The sequence below is a fragment of the Lissotriton vulgaris genome, unplaced genomic scaffold (assembly GCF_964263255.1).
Source record: "Lissotriton vulgaris unplaced genomic scaffold, aLisVul1.2 SCAFFOLD_3352, whole genome shotgun sequence".
Classification (NCBI taxonomy): Eukaryota; Metazoa; Chordata; class Amphibia; order Caudata; family Salamandridae; genus Lissotriton; species Lissotriton vulgaris.
The window spans coordinates 161,389-179,804 of record NW_028249925.1 but is presented as its reverse complement, the minus strand read 5'-3'; the positions used below and the strand labels follow the sequence as shown (position 1 = coordinate 179,804).

Here is an 18,416-nt window from a genome sequence, read left to right as displayed (position 1 = left end):
ACAAGTGAAGGTGAGATGGACATAGATTAAAACACAACCGAGAAAGGAAAGGAGCAGTGGAAGAGCAGAGAGACTGAGAGTTTGGACAGGTGAGGGACAGAGAGAAGTGAAAGATCAGGAGAGGGAGTAGCAAGACATTTGAGAAGTGAAACCAAGAAAAGCGAACAAGGCGAGGGTTGCAATATTGAATTGTAGGCACCAAGCCTTGAGCCCCCATGAACGAGAAAGAACTCAAGGAACATGGCTTCTTGATGGATTTGGCTTCATCTTTGCTTCCTAACTCGAAAATCCCTTTTCCACCATTGGAGGCAAATACTTTCTGCTTTATAAATTTCTACTTCAGTTCATCGGTTCGAACATTCTGTTGATTATTTTCACCATTATGTAAGCTGTACCCCTTTGTATGTGCTGATTCTACGTTCTGCCCAAGGAAAGCTTCCTCTTAGCCCACCTCTCCCAATGGAAGAGAAGCAGATTTATTGCTAAATCTAAATCCTATTACGGCGCATTGATCCCTTAGGTTCTTCTCAACTTAAAAGGTGTCAGAAACACTGCATCAGTGAGGGAGCATGTAGGGGGACGGAGATAGTCCCTCTGTTTCCAAACCGTAAGATCACTTCCATGCCACTTTCGAACCCAGTATTAATAACAGAAGCAAAAGAAGGCCAGTTTAAAAATCTCTGCCCGCACCAGCCAATGGGTCTTCCCTTCCTCCTAACTTTAACTATCAAAATAAGACCTAGATGACACCAAACAAAAGCATAGTCAAAAGTCTCCTTCATGCTCACTTGCAGATAATCTTGCCTCTAAGTGACTTTATGCACTCCATAGAACTGCATGAAGCCAGCTTTCCCATCCTGTTGACAGAATTTCCCAATTTGTGGGCTATAAGTTTATGGTTGTTCCATTTAGACTTACGTCTGCTTCTAGTATCTTTGCCAAGTTCCTTGGAGCGTAGCCGCTGATATTTTTTGGGGAGCACCCTTAGGTCCGACTTATCTCCGCACTCACCTATGGATTGACATTAACAAACAGATCTGCAATCGCCATCTGTGCTGGACTTCTTTCTTGTAAATACATTTTTGTCGCTCCCATCTGCTTCTGTCCAACAGAAGCCTTAACTAATCTCCTGAAAAGGGTATTCTTTTCGTTGCCACAGACGATTGGTCAGGACTTTCTTGACCCTGCTGAGTCCAGTCTTTTTGCTCACGTAAATCCCTCAATTTCTGTTTTTTATTCCTAAACTCACTGCTTCCACTGGTAAGTCAGCATAACCTCAAACTCTGACAAGTTTACATTCAGTAGCTTGTGGATCAGGTGTCCAAGAAAAAGGTGCTAGAAAGCAAGGTAGTTTGCATTGGCCATTTTGAGTGAAATTGAGTTCCCAGAAGGTGCTGATCCCTATCCAAGGGCTCCCTTGACTAAAAGTAAGGCTGCCGCTGAGACACTCTTGAGTAATATTAGTCATGCTGCAAAGCAGCCCCATGGAACTGGATTCATACCTTTTGTTGACACTACTGCTTGCTTTGGCAGTCACTCAAGGGTTGATGCTTATGTTGGTCAGTCTGTCTGTTTTAAGAATCCAGTCTGGGTTTAGGTTTAGCCCTCTGTGTTTTTGACAATTCTGTGTGGCTTAACTCTGCAGAAGATCCTATATGGGATCAGAGCTTGTATAGGTGAGCACCCGTCTCTGTGGCCTGGACCTTGCGGAAAAGCCTGGCCATGATTTAGAGTTTATTGACCGGTCAGGATGAGCAATGGGAAGACATTTTCTTTATTATCCATTTTTTGTTTTTTGGGTTACTTCATAGTTAACATCGTCTACAGCTGTTACTCATTATAATTCTGATGCAGTGTGATCTGCGACAGAGTCTATGTGTGATTCAAGCATGCCTCTAGCTTCTTCCTCTTCTGTCGTTTTAGAAGAACACATCCGGTTCCAGTGTAGAGCTCATGTGATTTCATCCTTATTATTTTTCTATTTCAGGAGAGCGTCACGGAGGCCCCTGACCTGATGATGTTCTATAAGGCGTCTGACGTATTCTGGGAAGTGCCGTACCTTGCCACAGAGGGGCTGCCCCCTCTGAAGCATCAAGCCCGCGTCAAACCACAACGAACTGCCTTTGACATGTATAGAAAACTGCAGGAATGGGATGCGTAGCGGTCAGTCTCAAGGGGACACTGTCGTGTGACCCTGCCGACCCAAAACAAACCGAAGGACTGTGTGAGCTGCTCCACTGGAAGGATACCAGCTTTTGTGAGCTTGTTCTGAATGGCTCCCTCTTGGTCGCCACACCTGTCGTGTGGGAGCTGATCAGAGGCAAAAGGCTCTTAGGAGCAGTTAGCCAAGATCCAAGACCTGAGCTGCTCAATCTGTAGTCCATGGCCAGTAATGTCCATCTCCAGGGCAGCTGTGCCGAAAGCAGAACAGGTCACCAGGTATCACTTCACACTAATCTCTGCTGCGTAAGGAGTTAGGAGAACTCTTATCCAGTTCAAGTGCCTTAAGTGACATAGCTAACTCTAGTGGTCCTGTAGATGCGTCTGAGAAGAAAAAAAGGAACTGTTTGAGTGAATGAAAATAACCACAACTGGCCAATGGAAGAAGCTCTTTCCACTCACTATGCCCAGCTGCTACTCAGGCCAGTTGTCACTACTTTTGTGGGTCCCCTTCTGCCCTAGAACGATGCAGCTCCAGTGTGCACCCTTCGTAGGGCAGATGACGGTGTGTTCCGTGCTGTGGTCTACAGGGCTGTGCTGCAGGTCACTGACCCTGAGCTGTGTGTTATCTCGGACAAAGGTTGCCTTAGTGGGATGCTGATTCATTTCTGCAGGTCACAGGAGCTCCATCGCACTGAACTCCCACCCAAACGTGCCATCTGTTGGTTCCCAACTTGGTCCAAGTGTCTGTTACAATCACAAATAATATATTCTGCGTGACAATCTGTGTGAATATTTAATTGTTTCTCTTAGCACTCTGCTCCATTATTATCATGTGCCACTCTATTGTTTGTCTGATTTCGTTTTTTCATTAAAATATTTTTATTTGTATCTTGTTATCCAATCTCAGTTCTCTGTCCTTGAGTTCCGAAGCTGTTGCAAGTGGAAGAGATTAGAAAGGATGAGAAACCCAGACCTTTACTGTATGTGTGTATGTGGCCTGTTTTTTTTGTGTGATCCAATCAACTTAGAGGCTTCTCCTTAGAACAAAACGAGGAATGCTTCACCCTTGGCTCCCACGGAAACCTTTGGACCAGAGACTTGGATTTCCATTGTGTGAGAGCCCAGTCTGCGGTTTGAGAAACAATTTTTGCTTATATTTTTAAAAGCTCTGGCAAACCATATACAATACACCCTATTAAAACTAAAGTTAAACATAGTGCTTTTAAAATAAAATAGGGCATTTTACATATTTTCTAGCCAGCACATTAAAAAGCAAGTTGAATAAGTAGGAGGATTTTTCAGGCTACGGGAAGGACAGCAGGGTACTAAGGCAATGCAGATGACCCAGACTTAATAGATAAAATAAAACCAATTTTCAGATCATTATTGAGGCATCATTTCCGGTTGCTTTTAACATCATTGAACTTGTAGAATTATTTTTGAGCAGTTTACAGTACATTATAGTAGGACTTATGTTGACAGTAGGCTTTTTAGTCACCCCTACTCCCAACAGTCACACTGTTGCTTCCTGCTTTTCTCTAGGGCTTGCTTGTATGTCCTCATGCTTCTTGAAGCAGGAGAATTGGAGAAACGCATCACTGTGAATGCTCAAAGGGGGGGGGGGGATGATGGCAAACTTGGATTTCACGAGGATCCCTAAACTTTATTTATTATGTTTTGTGCTCATCAGGAGTCTTCTTGATGAGACATCTGCACTTCATGATCTGCTGGCTCTCCCTTTCCCAACTTGTCACAAAAGGCCTGCGCAAGAGACCGTATTAGAAAAAAGATTCTTCATAAGATACAATAAAGGTTTTCTTAAAGCACCCAGTGTGAACTTTCTTCCTTGCACGCTCTGACTTCCTTGTCCCCAAGCCTCACCCTCTGTTCCATCCCAGTTCCATCTTTAAAGGTTTTATGAAAGTACCTAGCGTGAGCTTCCTTCCTAGCACGCTCGGCCTGCGTTGTCATCAAGCCTCACCCTCAGATCCATCTCAGTTCCATCTTTAAAGATTTTGTGAAAGTACACAGCATGAGCATTTCCTTCCTAGCACGCTCGGCCTGCCTTGTCTTCAAGCATCATCCTCTTCTCCATCCCAGTTCCATCTTTAAAGTTTTTGTGAAAGTACACAGCATGAGCTTCCTTCTTTGAACGCTCGGCCTGCCTTGCCTTGTCTTCAAGCCTCACCTTCAGATCCCTCCCAGTTGCATCTTTAAAGGTTTTCTGAAAGTATTCAGCGTGAGCTTCCTTCCTTGCACATTCAGCCTGCCTTGTCCCCAACTCTCACCCTCTGGCACGCTCAGTCTCCCTTGTTCCCAAGCCTCACCCTCTAGTCCATCCCAGTTCCATCTTTAAAGGTTTTGTGAATAATAGTCCTAGCATGAACTTCCTTTCCTGCATGCTCGACTGCTTTGTCCCCAAGATTCACCCTCTGCTCCATCTCAGTTCCATCTTTAAAGGTTTTGTGAAAGCACCCAGCGTGAGCTTCCTTCTTGGTGCACTTGGCTGCTTTGTACAGAATTGTCACCCACTGCTCCATCCAGTACCATTTGAATGTTTTGTAAAATGCTGGGTATGGAGTAGGACACCGGAGTCTACAGCTCCAACCACACCGGCATCTCCACAAGCACACCAATTCGGAACCCCCTGGCTCCCAGGGATGTCCTTGAGCACAGAGCCCTGCCTGGAGGACAGAGTTTCTCCTTCATGGATTGGAGGGGTGGGGGAAAGAGTGACAGGACTTGCGTTCTGATACACGGCGGTGAACGCCCAGACGGTCTAGCCACCTTCTCGGGAACTGGTCCTCTGGCACTGGCCTATCTGATGGGGAATCCCCTGTAGGGGAAGGACAAGGGGCCCTACTGAGCCAGAGGAGCCTTATGGAACATCACGGGGCCTCAACTTGCACAGGAGGTCCCTTTTGACCGGAATAGCTGCGCTGGCGCGGGGTACACAGCTGAGCAAGCACCTCTGGGGGGTGCTGCCTGGGCCTGGACTCCGCAGGTGTCCTCCGCCTGTCTGCTAGCCTAACCGCGACCTTAGCCATCATTTCAGCATCATTCCAGCATCACTCCATCTGGCTTAGGGAGTTCAGCGCTCTTCCACAGACAGTCCAGCTTGCTTTGCCACCTCCACTTTTTCTCTTTAGTCCCACCCCATATCCTCCTCCCCACCCCCAGCAGGCCCACATAGAAAAACCGGCCCAATCACCACAACAATTTGAAGACACTGGACTCGGCCCGATTTGAGAGGTGAGGAGGGGCTTGGTAGCACACAGACATCCGCCAGCACCAGTGGTGCTGGCGGACCCTCCAGAGCTATCAGCAGGTGGAAACCATAGCCCGCTTCTCTCCAGTTGCTGCACACTCTGGCCTGTCGGCCCCCTGCAGCACAAGAAGGTTTCTTTTTCCCCAAGCACATGATAGGCTACCAAAGAATCCGACAACACAGCTACAGCCATGCTTAAAACTGCGACTTGGGAGACACACTTGCTGACAGCCCCTCCACAAGACCCACCTCCCCTGTTTTGGCAACCCCATCATCTTGATGCTATCTCAAGACAAAAAAATGGTCATGGGCAAACAACACAAGAAGGGCTCAATTGCTGACATCTGGGGTCGAAATGCCAGAGACAACCTTTAAGCAAGACTAAATGCCCACCAAGACTCCACCACTGCCTACCCCAATATGCAAGAGAATATTGGCAGCTTCCTTAGGTAAATGCACACTGAGATGGGCTCCCTTCATATCAGAATTTAAATCCTGCCTCCAATGCGTTCACAAAGTTACTGAACTGGGCAACAGAGTGTACGAAGTAGATGGCTCCTTAGATGCGAGGTTTGAGCATTAGGAAATGCTGTGACGCAGGGTCCAAACACTGAAGGGACAAGTAATCTACAACTCACGCAGAAAGACCTTGAAAATAGGAGCTGCTGCAACAAAATCCACATTAGAGGAATGCTATGAGGGGCAGAGGGAGATGACATCATGAGATTACACTGAAGGACTCCTGATTCTAATGAACACATTGTATCCTTTCTGATTGGATCAATGATTCAAGCTGGGAAGTGTGATGGAGTCTGAGGGATGGCTGTGAATGCCTGGAAGTTTTTGCCCTTAATCCTTACGCTCCTGACACTTAATAGCTTTTTGGTGACTGCCTCCCCCCACACGACATCCTCATTTTTGTGAGTATCGCACCTCCGAAAAGAAGGTCTAGATACAGCCTCCAAGTGTGTGGGTGAGGATGTCAAGTTGAGCCCTGTTGGCCTAATGTTGACACCCTTTTTGTTTTTTATTGATGGGTCTGTTTTCTAGGAGGATGTGGCAGATATGTGGGGGCTGGGAGGTGGAGTGATGAGCGTCTGCTTTTTACTGCATCTAGTCATTTCTGGTTCGGTTGATGAGTGTTGGACTTGGCCCTTTTTTCTGAAATGTTTCGCTTTTCGATCCCCTAATTCTGTATGTCCCCCCCCTCGTAATAAAGTTGGATAGGCCCTGTGTAGTTGAGATGCCCTGTGTAATGTTAAAATCAATGATAGGTGCAGGTGCTCCCTTCCCCATACATGGCTGCCACTGACCCCTGCTACCGCAGCGCGGTCTTTGGAGACGCACTCTAGTAGCCAGGAGCTGGCTGGAACCCTTAAACAATGTTGTGATACCAGCCTGCCCATAGCTAGAATGAGGGAAGCTCCTGGAACCTTCTAGAACAGGGGAGGTGACACCAACTGCCACTGCCAACTGCGGCTATATAAGGAAAGGGAGGGAAACTTTCCTGTCAGAGCAGTAGGGGCATCACTAACCTGGGGGACCCACACAGGAGATTTAGGCGGTCCGGCCTAGTCTGGGACCTATGCCACAGGGAGTGACAGGGCTTAGGTGCTGCCTTCCAAGTAGAGTGAGGTACCCTGAACTAGCCCACTGATCTGGCCCGGCGGGAGGGAAACCCAGGGACCATCTGAAGTGACCTCCTGAGGAAAAGCCTCCAACTCAAAACCCCCCCTTCTCAAGGAACCAAGAAACTGTTACCTACTTAGGGTGCAGAACCATCAAGCGCCAGGAAGAAGCCTAAACTGTCACAGGACTACTGGGGATCAACCAGGTACCAGGCTGTGCTGCTGCTGCGCCCCTCTGCCATCACCTGAGGCCCCTGTGCTGTCCTGCCTCATCTCCCCCGCTAAAACTAACTGGTCTGCTAACCGGCGCTGTCCTGCCTAACTCCCCCTTACTGAACTGCCTGATTGCGGAGGCTGCCAAGCTGTCTGCCCTACCTACCCAGCGCTCTCCTGCTGTACCCCTGAGAAGCGCTGTAGCCGGCCAGAGCTGCTGTGTGCGCCTCACCTCGTGCTTCACCCCACTGCTGTCGCTGCCTGAGCGCGGTGCCACCAGCGTTATTGCCCGCATTGTGGAACTGTCCCCCCAAGCACTGTAACGACCCCGCGCTGCCTGGGAACTCACCGCCGCAGCCCGGTCCTCTTCAAATGCCCCTGGGGACGCGCTGTGCCTTGGAGCGCTCCCGGCTGCCCCCGGCGCTGTCTGGACCTGTTGCCGCCGCTCCGGGCCTCTGAAGTGCCCCCGGGGCCCTGCCGCTGCCGACGTGGCCCGGGCAATATCCTGCAGAGTTCCCCCTGTTGTGCTGGCATCATCGCGGCGGCCCCCGGCGCCAGGAGAGGGCCGCCGCCGTACTGCGGTGGGCCGTGCTAGGCCCGAGAAGTCTCCTCAACCCGGCCCACGTGACAGGGGAGCCGCAAATTCCAGTCAGGCCGCCGTCAGCTTTGCTAGGCCGAAGCCTACCTCACCCGCACCACTTGACGGGGACGCCATGTCATCGGCCACACCCCCGCCTCCCTTGTCAGTGATTGGGGGATAGGCTGTGACACCCCCGGTAGCCGCGCTGCAATTGGTGGCCGCGGGCGCGCCTCCCCTCAGCCTCCGGTGATTGGATCATGGGCCCAGGCCAGGCCGAGAGAGAGGTCCGGGCCTGTCATGCTGCTCCTTGTCTGCCGCTCTGCCCCTGACTGGTCCCGAGGCTGGAGTAGCCTAAGAGAGGCCCAGGACCGGTTCCCCCTACCAGCGAGGGGCAGAGTAGAGCCCAACGGAGGGCTGGAGCCCTCCCCTGCAACCCGATCACCGCAAGGGCCCCTGCGGAGGACGAAGAACCAAGGTAAACCCCCGGGGAGGAGGGCGGAAGGCCGGAGAAGGCCCCGACTTCACCCCCCCACTGGGGGAAACTGTGACTGGGCCCCGTTGGCCCCAATTAGCCTCTAGTGACTGCGGGCCATACTGGTTAACCCCCGGTTGAAGGGGGGGGAGGGGTACATTACCGGCTACTGCAAGGCCCTGATTGATAACAAGGTTGTTCGGGCCTGATTAACTGTTTATGCCTGATGACCTAGTTACACCTGATTAAATGTTTATGCCTGATGACCTGTTGATTTACCCCGAAGTGGTTTAGCCCTGCACAAGGGAGTTGTCAGCCTCAATGAAATGATTTACCTTTAATGAACTGTTTATTTTTATAGGATGAAATGCTCATTCTTACTACCTGAAATGCTGGTTCGTGATTAATGAAAGTATCCACTTTACTTGATGAAAAGGTTATCGCGACAGGCTATGATATTAACTGAATTGCTACCTTTGCTCCCATGATGAAAATGCTTTAGTGAAATACTCCAGGAAATGCTGATGTATTGATTGCCCTGATCCTAATCCTATATAAAAGCTATTGATTTTAAAGTACTGGTGTGGTCTCCATTATTGCTCGCACTTATTGTCTCAGTGGATGAGTGTGTTGTGTAGCTACTTTACACGTAAGCCCCTGGTTGCCTACCTGCTCGAGCCAAGCTACCCCCCGGGGAACTGGAGGTCCCAGTTCTTACAATGGGTGACTGATGCTCTCTTAAACTATTTTCCCTTAACGTTCAAGGCTCAGGTCCCCCAATAAATGCAAACCAATTTGAGAGTACTGATCCCAACATGATCCGGACATCAGCTTCTGAAGGATATATGTAAAAAAAAATGTAATCACATCCGCGTGCACCTCTGGGATTCCCCCAACTATTCTGTGCCTCCACCCCGCGGAAAACAGCAGGAGTAACCATCTTATGCTAAAACCATATAGTACAGAACTAGTACTTGGTGTCCAAAGATAGGGAGGGATGCTTCGATTCACATGCAGAGGGTGGGTATACCGCAGACCTTACTAAATGCCTAACCACCCAATACAGCCCAGGACACCTTTCTAGTCTCCCTTTTCAGGGAACAATTGAAGGATGCGAAGGGGGACATCGTAAAAGGTGGAGGTTCGAAACTGATATGGGACCCAAATCATGACAGGAGCCATAACTCATTCCACGGAATGGGAGCAATGTCAGCCCTACTTAAAAAGGCAATCGCTGAGTTGGGCCTGGAAGACATCTGGCGCCACTTGAACCCAGGTCTTAGGGACTACTCACACTACTCTTATGTCCATCAATCTTACTCTAGAATCAACTGTATCTTCACCAATCACTCGCTTCTCAGGCGGGTATGCTAGAAAGAGATCTCAGATAGGTCTATCTTCAACCATGCCCATATAGAAATTACATGGACTAATGGCTCTCGCCCACCCCCTGGAACTACCTGCTGGTGCTTGACGTCAAACATTTTATGGGATCCGGTGAATAGGGATGCCATAATGACTGCTATCAATGGAGAAAAAGTGAGAGATCTTGCGTATGATGCGGAGCTTGAGGAAACAGGATGATACCACAGCACTTATTTGAGAGTGCATAGGTGCATAGAAAGGTCAGCGCTGACTCTTATCCCAAGAGTTTTAACAGAGATAGAGGGAGGGGGGGGCCCAGAGAGGGGGGCCAGAATGTAGGGGACCAGGGGCTGGAGATGCCTCCCGTGAGTACTAGCTTGGTCTTATCGGGGTTCAATTTAAGATGATTGGAATTCATCCAGTCCCTGAGAAAGATCATTATAGATTGAAAGTTAAGAGCAGAAGCAGGAGAGGAGGAGAGGTTGAAAATGAGTTGGAGGTCATCGGCGTAATTAAACACTGCGACGTCCAATGTCTGAAGAGCAGAAATGAGAGGAAAGTTTAAAGAGTAAAGGAGAAAGAGACGATCCCTGGGGGACACCACAGGAGACCGAACGGGAGGGAGCAGAGAAACCAGCCAACTTGACCGCCTGGTGGCGGTTTTCTAGGAATGAGGTGACCCATGCCAAGGCAGTTCCCCGAATGCCCACGCCCCTGACACGATCGAGCAAGATGCAGTACAGAGAGAACAACAGACTCTGTAGAATGAGCTGGACGGAAGCCCGCCTGGTGAGGATCTAAGTAAAGGGTTTACTCAATAAAGGAACTAAGGCAGGTGGTGACGTGGGTCTCCAAGATCTTTCCCAAAAAAGGGAGTAAGGAGATGGGGCGGAAATTAGAAAGAGAAGAGGGATCTGCTCCAACCTTTTTCAAGATGGGAACAATTGTTGCCGACTTGAAGAAGTTAGGGACCGTCCCCTGTGTGGGAGAGTCATTGAGGTGGGTCAGCGGGGGTTCAGGGCAAGCTAAAAAGACCTCTCTGAGTATATGAGCAGGGCAACTGTCGGAAGGAGAACCAGTTTTGACCTTGTTGAGTAGGGAGGAAAAAGTTTCACAAGCAATCAGGGGGAATTGCTCCAAGAAGTGAAAATTAGACAGGGGCTCTGGATAGGAAAAGCTAGGAAGGGGAGGAGGAATATTAGATTTAATTGCCACAATTTATCAATAAAGTAATCGTTTAGGGAGTGGCAGAGGATTTGGGAGGGAGCCGGTTTGAGGGTGACTCTATCTGAGGTAGATAGGTCGTGAACAATAGAAAAAATGTCTTTAGGTTTATTGGCGGCGAGGAGGACCTTGGTGGTAAAATAGTCAGTTTTGACTTGCAAAATAGCTTTTTTTATAGTCGTGCAACAGGGAGAGATAGGATAGTTTTTGGATTGAACAATACTTCAGCCTCCTTTGCCGCTCAGCCTGTCTGAGAGCAAGTTTTTTAGCTTTGAGGTCGGTGGTGAACCATCTATTAGAACCATGGAGGCGGAGCGTCCGGGGGCGTTTGAGGGGAGCCAACTGGTCGAAAGCTAAAGACAGCCAGTCATTGATTGCTACAGCTTTAAGGTTGGGGGACCGATTAGTCGGGTCCGGGGGGGAGCCGAGAGGGAAGTGCAGAGCGAAGGAATGTCCACTCGTCCCCAGTTGTGGGCCCACGTGTTGGAGGGAAGCAAAGGTTTGTTACTCAGTCCTAAGTCAAGAAGGAATGAAATGAAGAAGTGGTCCGACCAGGCGCATGGGCTAATAACGGGGGTAGGAATGTGTAGGTTAGCAGACTAAATCTGGTCCAAGGTGTGTCCTCGGATGCGAGTCGGAAAATGTACCTGCTGAGAAAAATTAAGATTGCCAAGCAGTTCCGTGAATTCTTTCGAGAGAGAATCTTCATGGGGGTCAGAGGGCCAGAAGTTGAAATCACCCAATATCAGAACACAAGAATTGTTGATCACCAAAGTGGCCAACAAATCTTGGACTGCCTGACAAAAAAGAGGCATGGACTGCGGGGGCGGTAAAAAAGAACACATGTTAGGGGGACAGTAGTGGAGGTGGAGCGGATGACTAGGTAGTTAACAGCTACGATGGGGGGGAAATACAGGGTCTGGAACTGGAACTTAGAATGTATAATGGTAGCCACACCGCCGCCGGCCTTCCCCTCTGGGCGGTCGGAGCGCAGGATGTAGTAAGGGTCAGGAATTGCTGCTAGAATGTCAGAGGCATACCAGGTTTCGGTAAGGAGCAATATATCCGGCTTGACAGAGCCTAAAAAAGAGAAGAGCTCGACCTGGTGCTTTACCGCCAATCGGGTGTTCAGAAGGTAGGCGGAAATGCTCAGCGGGGTGGGCTGTACAGGGTGAGGCTGAGAAAATGCGTCCACCGTGGAGGGGGAAAGTGAATGATTCATCAGGTCCGAGAAAGATGAGGGGGGGTCACAGGGCTGTGATTAGCAATGCCGAGGTTTTTAATTTGTAGAAGTGCAGGATCAGAAAGGGGCCAATTGCCCCTAACAGCAATAAGGTCCTTAGATGTATAAGTCAGGAGGGGGGCATAGTGTATGGCCCCTGGCCCCGCCCGGGCGCAGACGGGCTTGCCTTTGGCCTGGCCAACTTTTGATCTGCTCCTAATCCTGTTCTTACTGGGTCTCAAAGGGCTAGGTTTGGAGCCCTACTCTCTTTAGTCTAGGTATGGCCCCTCTGGCACAGCTGCTAGGTCCTTTGGAATGTCTTTCCATAGGGATGCCAACGACACTCTGCTGGTTGTTACACTGGACAACAATCTAAGACCAGATGCGCAGAAGCTCAAGGACTGCCTGGGACGCGTATCAAGGTGGATGACTCTTTTTAAAAGCAGTAAAACTGAAATGGAGGTTATTGGTGCAGTCAGCACCTTGTGCCGGGACTGGTGGCTGGAGAGGGTAGGGAAAGTGCCCTCCCCTCTACATCAGTACAAAAGGGGGTGGTGATGGACGGAGCATCTGAACCAATCAAACACTCAGACCCAGTCAACAGATCTGGGTTTAATCCATCACCGTTCTTTAGCCCACTCTGCCACCCCAGTTCAGACATGGCCATATGCAAATCAGTCTGATCCTGTGCCTCATGGGAACAGTCCAGCCCGAACTGCCAAGCCATGCCTTCCCTGGACCGGAAACAAGCTTCCTAGGACCGGTTTCTGGCATTACAGCCGTCTTCAGCCAGGCTTTCTTGAATCCAGTTGCAAAGTGAGCAAGGGACTCGCGTCTGAGCATACCCTGCCAACTTATGGCGAACAAAGCAGTACAAAAGGGGGTGGTGATGGACGGAGCATCTGAACCAATCAAACACTCACACCTAGTCAACAGACTTGGGTTTAATCCATCACCGTTCTTTAGCCCACTCTGCCACCCCAGTTCAGACATGGCCATTTGCAAATCAGTCAGATCCTGTGCCTCATGGGAACAGTCCAGCCCGAACAGCCAAGCCAGGCCTTCCCTGGACCGGAAACAAGCTTCCTAGGACCGGTTTCTGGCATTACAGCCATCTTCAGCCAGGCTTTCTTGAATCCAGTTGCAAAGTGAGCAAGGGACTCGCGTCTGAGCATACCCTGCCAACTTATGGCGAACAAGGCAGTACAAAAGGGGGTGGTGATGGACGGAGCATCTGAACCAATCAAACACTCACACCTAGTCAACAGACTTAGGTTTAATCCATCACCGTTCTTTAGCCCACTCTGCCACCCCAGTTCAGACATGGCCATATGCAAATCAGTCAGATCCTGTGCCTCATGGGAACAGTCCAGCCCGAACAGCCAAGCCAGGCCTTCCCTGGACCGGAAACAAGCTTCCTAGGACCGATTTCTGGCAGTTCAGCCGTCTTCAGCCCGGCTTGCTTGAATCCAGTGGCAAAGTGAGCAAGGGACACCATCACCACCCCCTTTTGTACCGCTCCCCTCTACACCAGGCACGAAATCTAGGAGGGATTCTGGACTTTGATCTGTCTTTTGCGGAACATATTAATAACGTTTGCTCAATGGGGTACTGTCTTTTGAGCATAATTTGAAAAATCCTCTCTCTCCTTCCTGTGTTAACAGGAACGTCCTGATTCAAGCCCTTGTCCTCCCCAGGATGGACTTCTGCACATCCCCTGCTGGTAGTATTGCAAAAATATATTTTCTGTAAAATGCAGATGCTTTAAATTGCAGCAGCCAGAAGGATCTTGGGTCTGAAGAAATCTTTATCAATCTCCAATGAGCTCCACACCACTGCATTCTAAGCCACTGTACTCCACCCTGCACCACTCCACTTTACTCTGAAACAATTTACTCTACACCACTGCACTCTATGCCACTGGATGCTACGCTACGCCACTATACTCTAAACCACTGCACTTTACGCCAATTCACTCTCCACCACTTTACTCAAAACCAGTGCACCCTACGCCACTGTACCTAAGCCAACTTCTTTGTACCACTGCACTTTTCACCACTATATTCTCTGTGCGACTGCACGTTGTGTCACTCTACACCATTGCACTCTACGTCACTACACTCTATGCCACTCTTCACCACTGTACGTTACTGCTCTCAGCCCCACTCTACTCCAATGCATACTACGAAACTCTAGTCTGCATAACTGCACTCTCCACAACTGCACTCTGTCACTGCGCTCTACATCACTCTATTGCACTCTGTCACTCTACTGCACTCTGTCACTCTACTGCACTCTGTCACTCTACTGCACTCTACACTACTCTACTGCTCTCTACACCACTGTACCACTCTACTCTATGCCACTCTACTGCACTCTTATGCGACTGCCCTCTACCCTGCACCACTCCACTCCACCATACTCTGCACCACTCAACTCTGTCACTTCACACTACGTCACTCTGCTCTGCAGGCAAATTATTAATTTCACTAAAACACTTTTTTTACCTTCATCGTCTCATATAATAACACTTCCAGATATTAGTTCAGACTACCAGTGGTACAAAAATAGCACTTTAAATAAGTACTTCTCCATGCAGTACTGTAATGTGGCTATTAGTGTCAAGTTTCCATGTTCAAGAAATACACTCTTTTGAATTTTGCAGAGACTTTATCATATTTTATGTAAAGTTTGTATGATTTACATAGCAAATATTTTCAGGGCTCGGCTCGTACATGAGCCCAAAGAACCGAGCCAGACCCTTGTCTCTGGCTCGAGTCCAAACCTATATGGGTTGATTCTCAAAGACTGAGATCAAATGCCAGGCTCTGTTTTCTATTTCGCCACGGCTCGTTACGGGATCCAGGCTTTCTCTGGAAGGTAGTTAATTGTTATCAGACCGTATTTAATTAGTGTAGTTTTGTGGCGTATTGGGTATACCATTCACCTCAATCGACACCACTATACTACACACCACTCCAAAACACTACACTCTACACAAATTTAGAAAACGACACTCAACCCCCTATACAACAAATAGGTATAAACATAACACACAGCAACCACATAAATATACAACAAAACAAAAACATATAGGCAAACCTATACACAGTCCCAAGCAACATACTTCAACCCCACACCAGACAATTCAACACTAAACCACATAATTCAGCTCACCAACACAACCACACAACACACCACATACATCCAATCCACACCACAGAATTTCACATCATGTCACAAAATTCAACAGCACACCATATAATTAAACTCCACTGCACATCACAAAATACCACGCCACATAATTACACTCCATAACACACAATCCCACTCCACATATGTCCAGTACACTCAATGCCACATAATTGCTATCGACATAATTCCCTTGCACACCATGCCACATAATTCCACTACACCCCACACAATTCCAGAATTAACAATTTCAATCTAACCAACATAATTCCACTACACACCACATTCATACACTCCATAACACACTCGTAAAAGACAGTCATTTACAACACCAAAAGCTCTTACTCAAGCAAATGCGAGACCTATTGCATTTCCAATGCTTGTTTTTGTTTGATACTGATAGTTGACATAGACCACACTGCATAATGTGGGAGGGTATCTTGACTTCTCCATGATCTGTCTCACACTAGGGCTACTCTCTGTGAGTCTATGTATGGGAGGCCACATTTGCTTGTTGATATGCTGGGCCAATGGTCTGTGTTTTGTTTTGTATCACTAAAATATATCAATAAAGATATTTGCAACAAAAAAAGCTTTGTAAAAGTACTCAGCCTGCCTTGTACCCAGGCGTCACCCACTCTCTATTCCATTTTTCTTTTTCCATCTGTCAACAAGACATTGCTGATGCTCTGCTATTCCTTGTGTTTAAGCATGGGCGAATTTTGCGAATTCGCGATCCGCGAATTTGTGGATTTGCGAATTTGTGCGAATTTGCAGATTTTTCCATTTTTGCGTGTTCGCGGGGCGTTTGGCGTGTTCGCGGGGCGCTTTGCGTGTTTGCTGGGATTTTTTTGTGCGAGACCGCGATGCGCCGTCTGGTTCATCACTGCCACCCTCTCGTTTTTTTTGCCCTTCTGCCCTCTGCCCCACTCGTTTTTGTGCCCTTCTGCCCTCTGCCCCACTCATTTTTGTGCCATTCTGCCCTCTGCCCCACTTGTTGTTGTGCCCATGTGCCCCTTGCCCCACTCGTTTTTGTGCCATTCTGCCCTCTGCCACACTCGTCGTTGTGACCTTGTTCCCCTTGCCCCACTCGTTTTTGTGCCATTCTGCCCTCTGCCCCACTCTTTGCTGTGCCCTTCTGCCCTCTGCCCCACTCAGTGACCTTCTGCCCTGTGCCCCACCTGCATTTTATCTATTGGTGCTTCCTGTTGAAGCTAACTTAGTAACTATTTTAGAATGGCGCTGGCAGCTTGCCGGCGCCATTCTAAAATAGTTACAAGCTTGAATCTTGATCTTTTGCCCCCCGGATCCGTTCCGCTCGCGTATTCGTGGATTTTCGGCAAATTCGCGGATTGCAAATTTGCTGAAAATCCGCAAGCGGAACGGATTTTGCGCCCATGCTTACTTGTGTTGTCTTCCTTCTTTTGTTTGCCCTTTGAGGAAATGGCATTTTTGCTCTGATTTCACATTTCTGTGTGGACTCAAATGCCAGGAACTCTAAATGTCCCTCTCCTTCTGTATCTGCTTTTGAAGAACCCCTTTAAGCTAAATATGTGGAGCAGCAGCTTCTTGTTGGTGGCTGATCCCCACAAATCTTGCTTGTCTTGGTTAGGGATCTTTTTTCTACAGATTACTGGTCCTATTTGTACAGGAATCCTGCCACCACTTCTCCCTATGACTTCCTAAACTGGCCCTTCAGTGCCTTTTGGGGAGGTAAAGCCTCTGGACACACTTAGACGCGACTACATTCTGATGTGAAAACACCCAGTCGCAAGAATGACCATTTGAAGCCTCCGCCCCTAGATTCCCGGAGAACGGGCTATGACCACTCTGAGGTGGATACGGCTCCGTGAGCCAGATCACCCAGGGACATTGATAGGCCCTTTGACAAATCCTTTCCACTGATGGGTGAGTCTAATTCTGCCCAAGGTCCCAGTACTACACGCAAGTGTTACTGGGTGCGGTAGACATGCGCCGGGTATTTTAAAAATATTCCAGACTCTCGCTGGTAAATTACATCAGACATTGAAAGTGGAAGGAACTTTTACATCCCTGCAATGGGTTTCTGTTCCAAAGTCTCCTTTAGATGCTCCCCTCTCTCTGCACAGAAAGCTCATGCCTAAGAACAGGGACAAGGGAGTACAAGGCCTTGCAGTTCACCAGTGGTTTCAGCTCCAGGACCCTTGACGTCTACCACATAACGAGCGACGGAGGCTGAATTTCACCCATTCCAGGTGCACACTTTGGCCATTCTGGATAAATGATGCAGTTTCAACTTTCCCAGTAATGAGTGGTACCTCCTTAACTTCGCTTTTATTTTCTGAAGGGTTCTTTCAAACTTGATCCCCTCCCTTTTTACAAAATGATTTACCCTCTCCTGGGTATCTTTCTTCACCTCCTTCATTGTGTCTGATAAATGTTCATGTCCCAAGACCTGCAGTGGCTACTGAGTACAAAAACACTGTAAACACAAGTCATTCTTGACCGGCAATCTCAAACAGTGATGTTACCATTTCACTGATAGCGGCTGAAGAAAAGATGGAGGTCCAGGGATCAGACCCTGCTCCTCAATCAGCACCAGAAGAGGGCTCCATCTGAGGCATCTGAGGGGGCTACACATTCTATACAGGGTCTTAGGCTGGAGCCAACCACAACCAACCAGATGTTCCCATACCTTAATGTTAAAAACTTTGTGGCCATTTGATTGGGTTCCACCCAAACCTGCTTCTTCCAGGTCAGATTTTTCGACTCACTCCTTCAGAAGCTTTCGGGTATATATTTTGGCTGATGAACTATCGATTATCGAACAATTGGTTTATGCATGGAGAAGACCACACACCGCACCATCTCTCTCAAAGGCTTTGCACTGTAAAGAAACCCTGTTCATAGTGATGGCAGCAGAGTTCAGTAGTGCCAGAGGTTGTCCCTGCAGCATTTGCAAGAGTAAAGGTTGTCCCTTCCTCCTGCCACAGGCTTGAACAAAGACGCAAAAGGGTCAAAGTCAGAGGAAGAAAAGTTACCAAAGTTTATCTCTCTCTTCAAGGACTGATAAGCTCTGCCACAGTTTTGTCTATGCATAAGCTTCCAAA

General features: G+C 48.5%; 1 protein-coding gene across 1 annotated transcript in view; it reads left to right on the top strand.

Moving 5' to 3' along the window:
* PPP1R35 (protein phosphatase 1 regulatory subunit 35) overlaps positions 1–3,989 on the top strand; it is a 48,451-nt gene extending 44,462 nt beyond the window's left edge. Inside the window, exon 4 of the mRNA XM_086950440.1 lies at positions 1,988–3,989. Coding sequence (XP_086806566.1) covers positions 1,988–2,161 — 174 coding nt within the window. The 3' untranslated portion in view covers positions 2,162–3,989. The remainder of the gene's footprint in view (positions 1–1,987) is intronic.
* Positions 3,990–18,416: the final 14,427 nt, after the last annotated feature.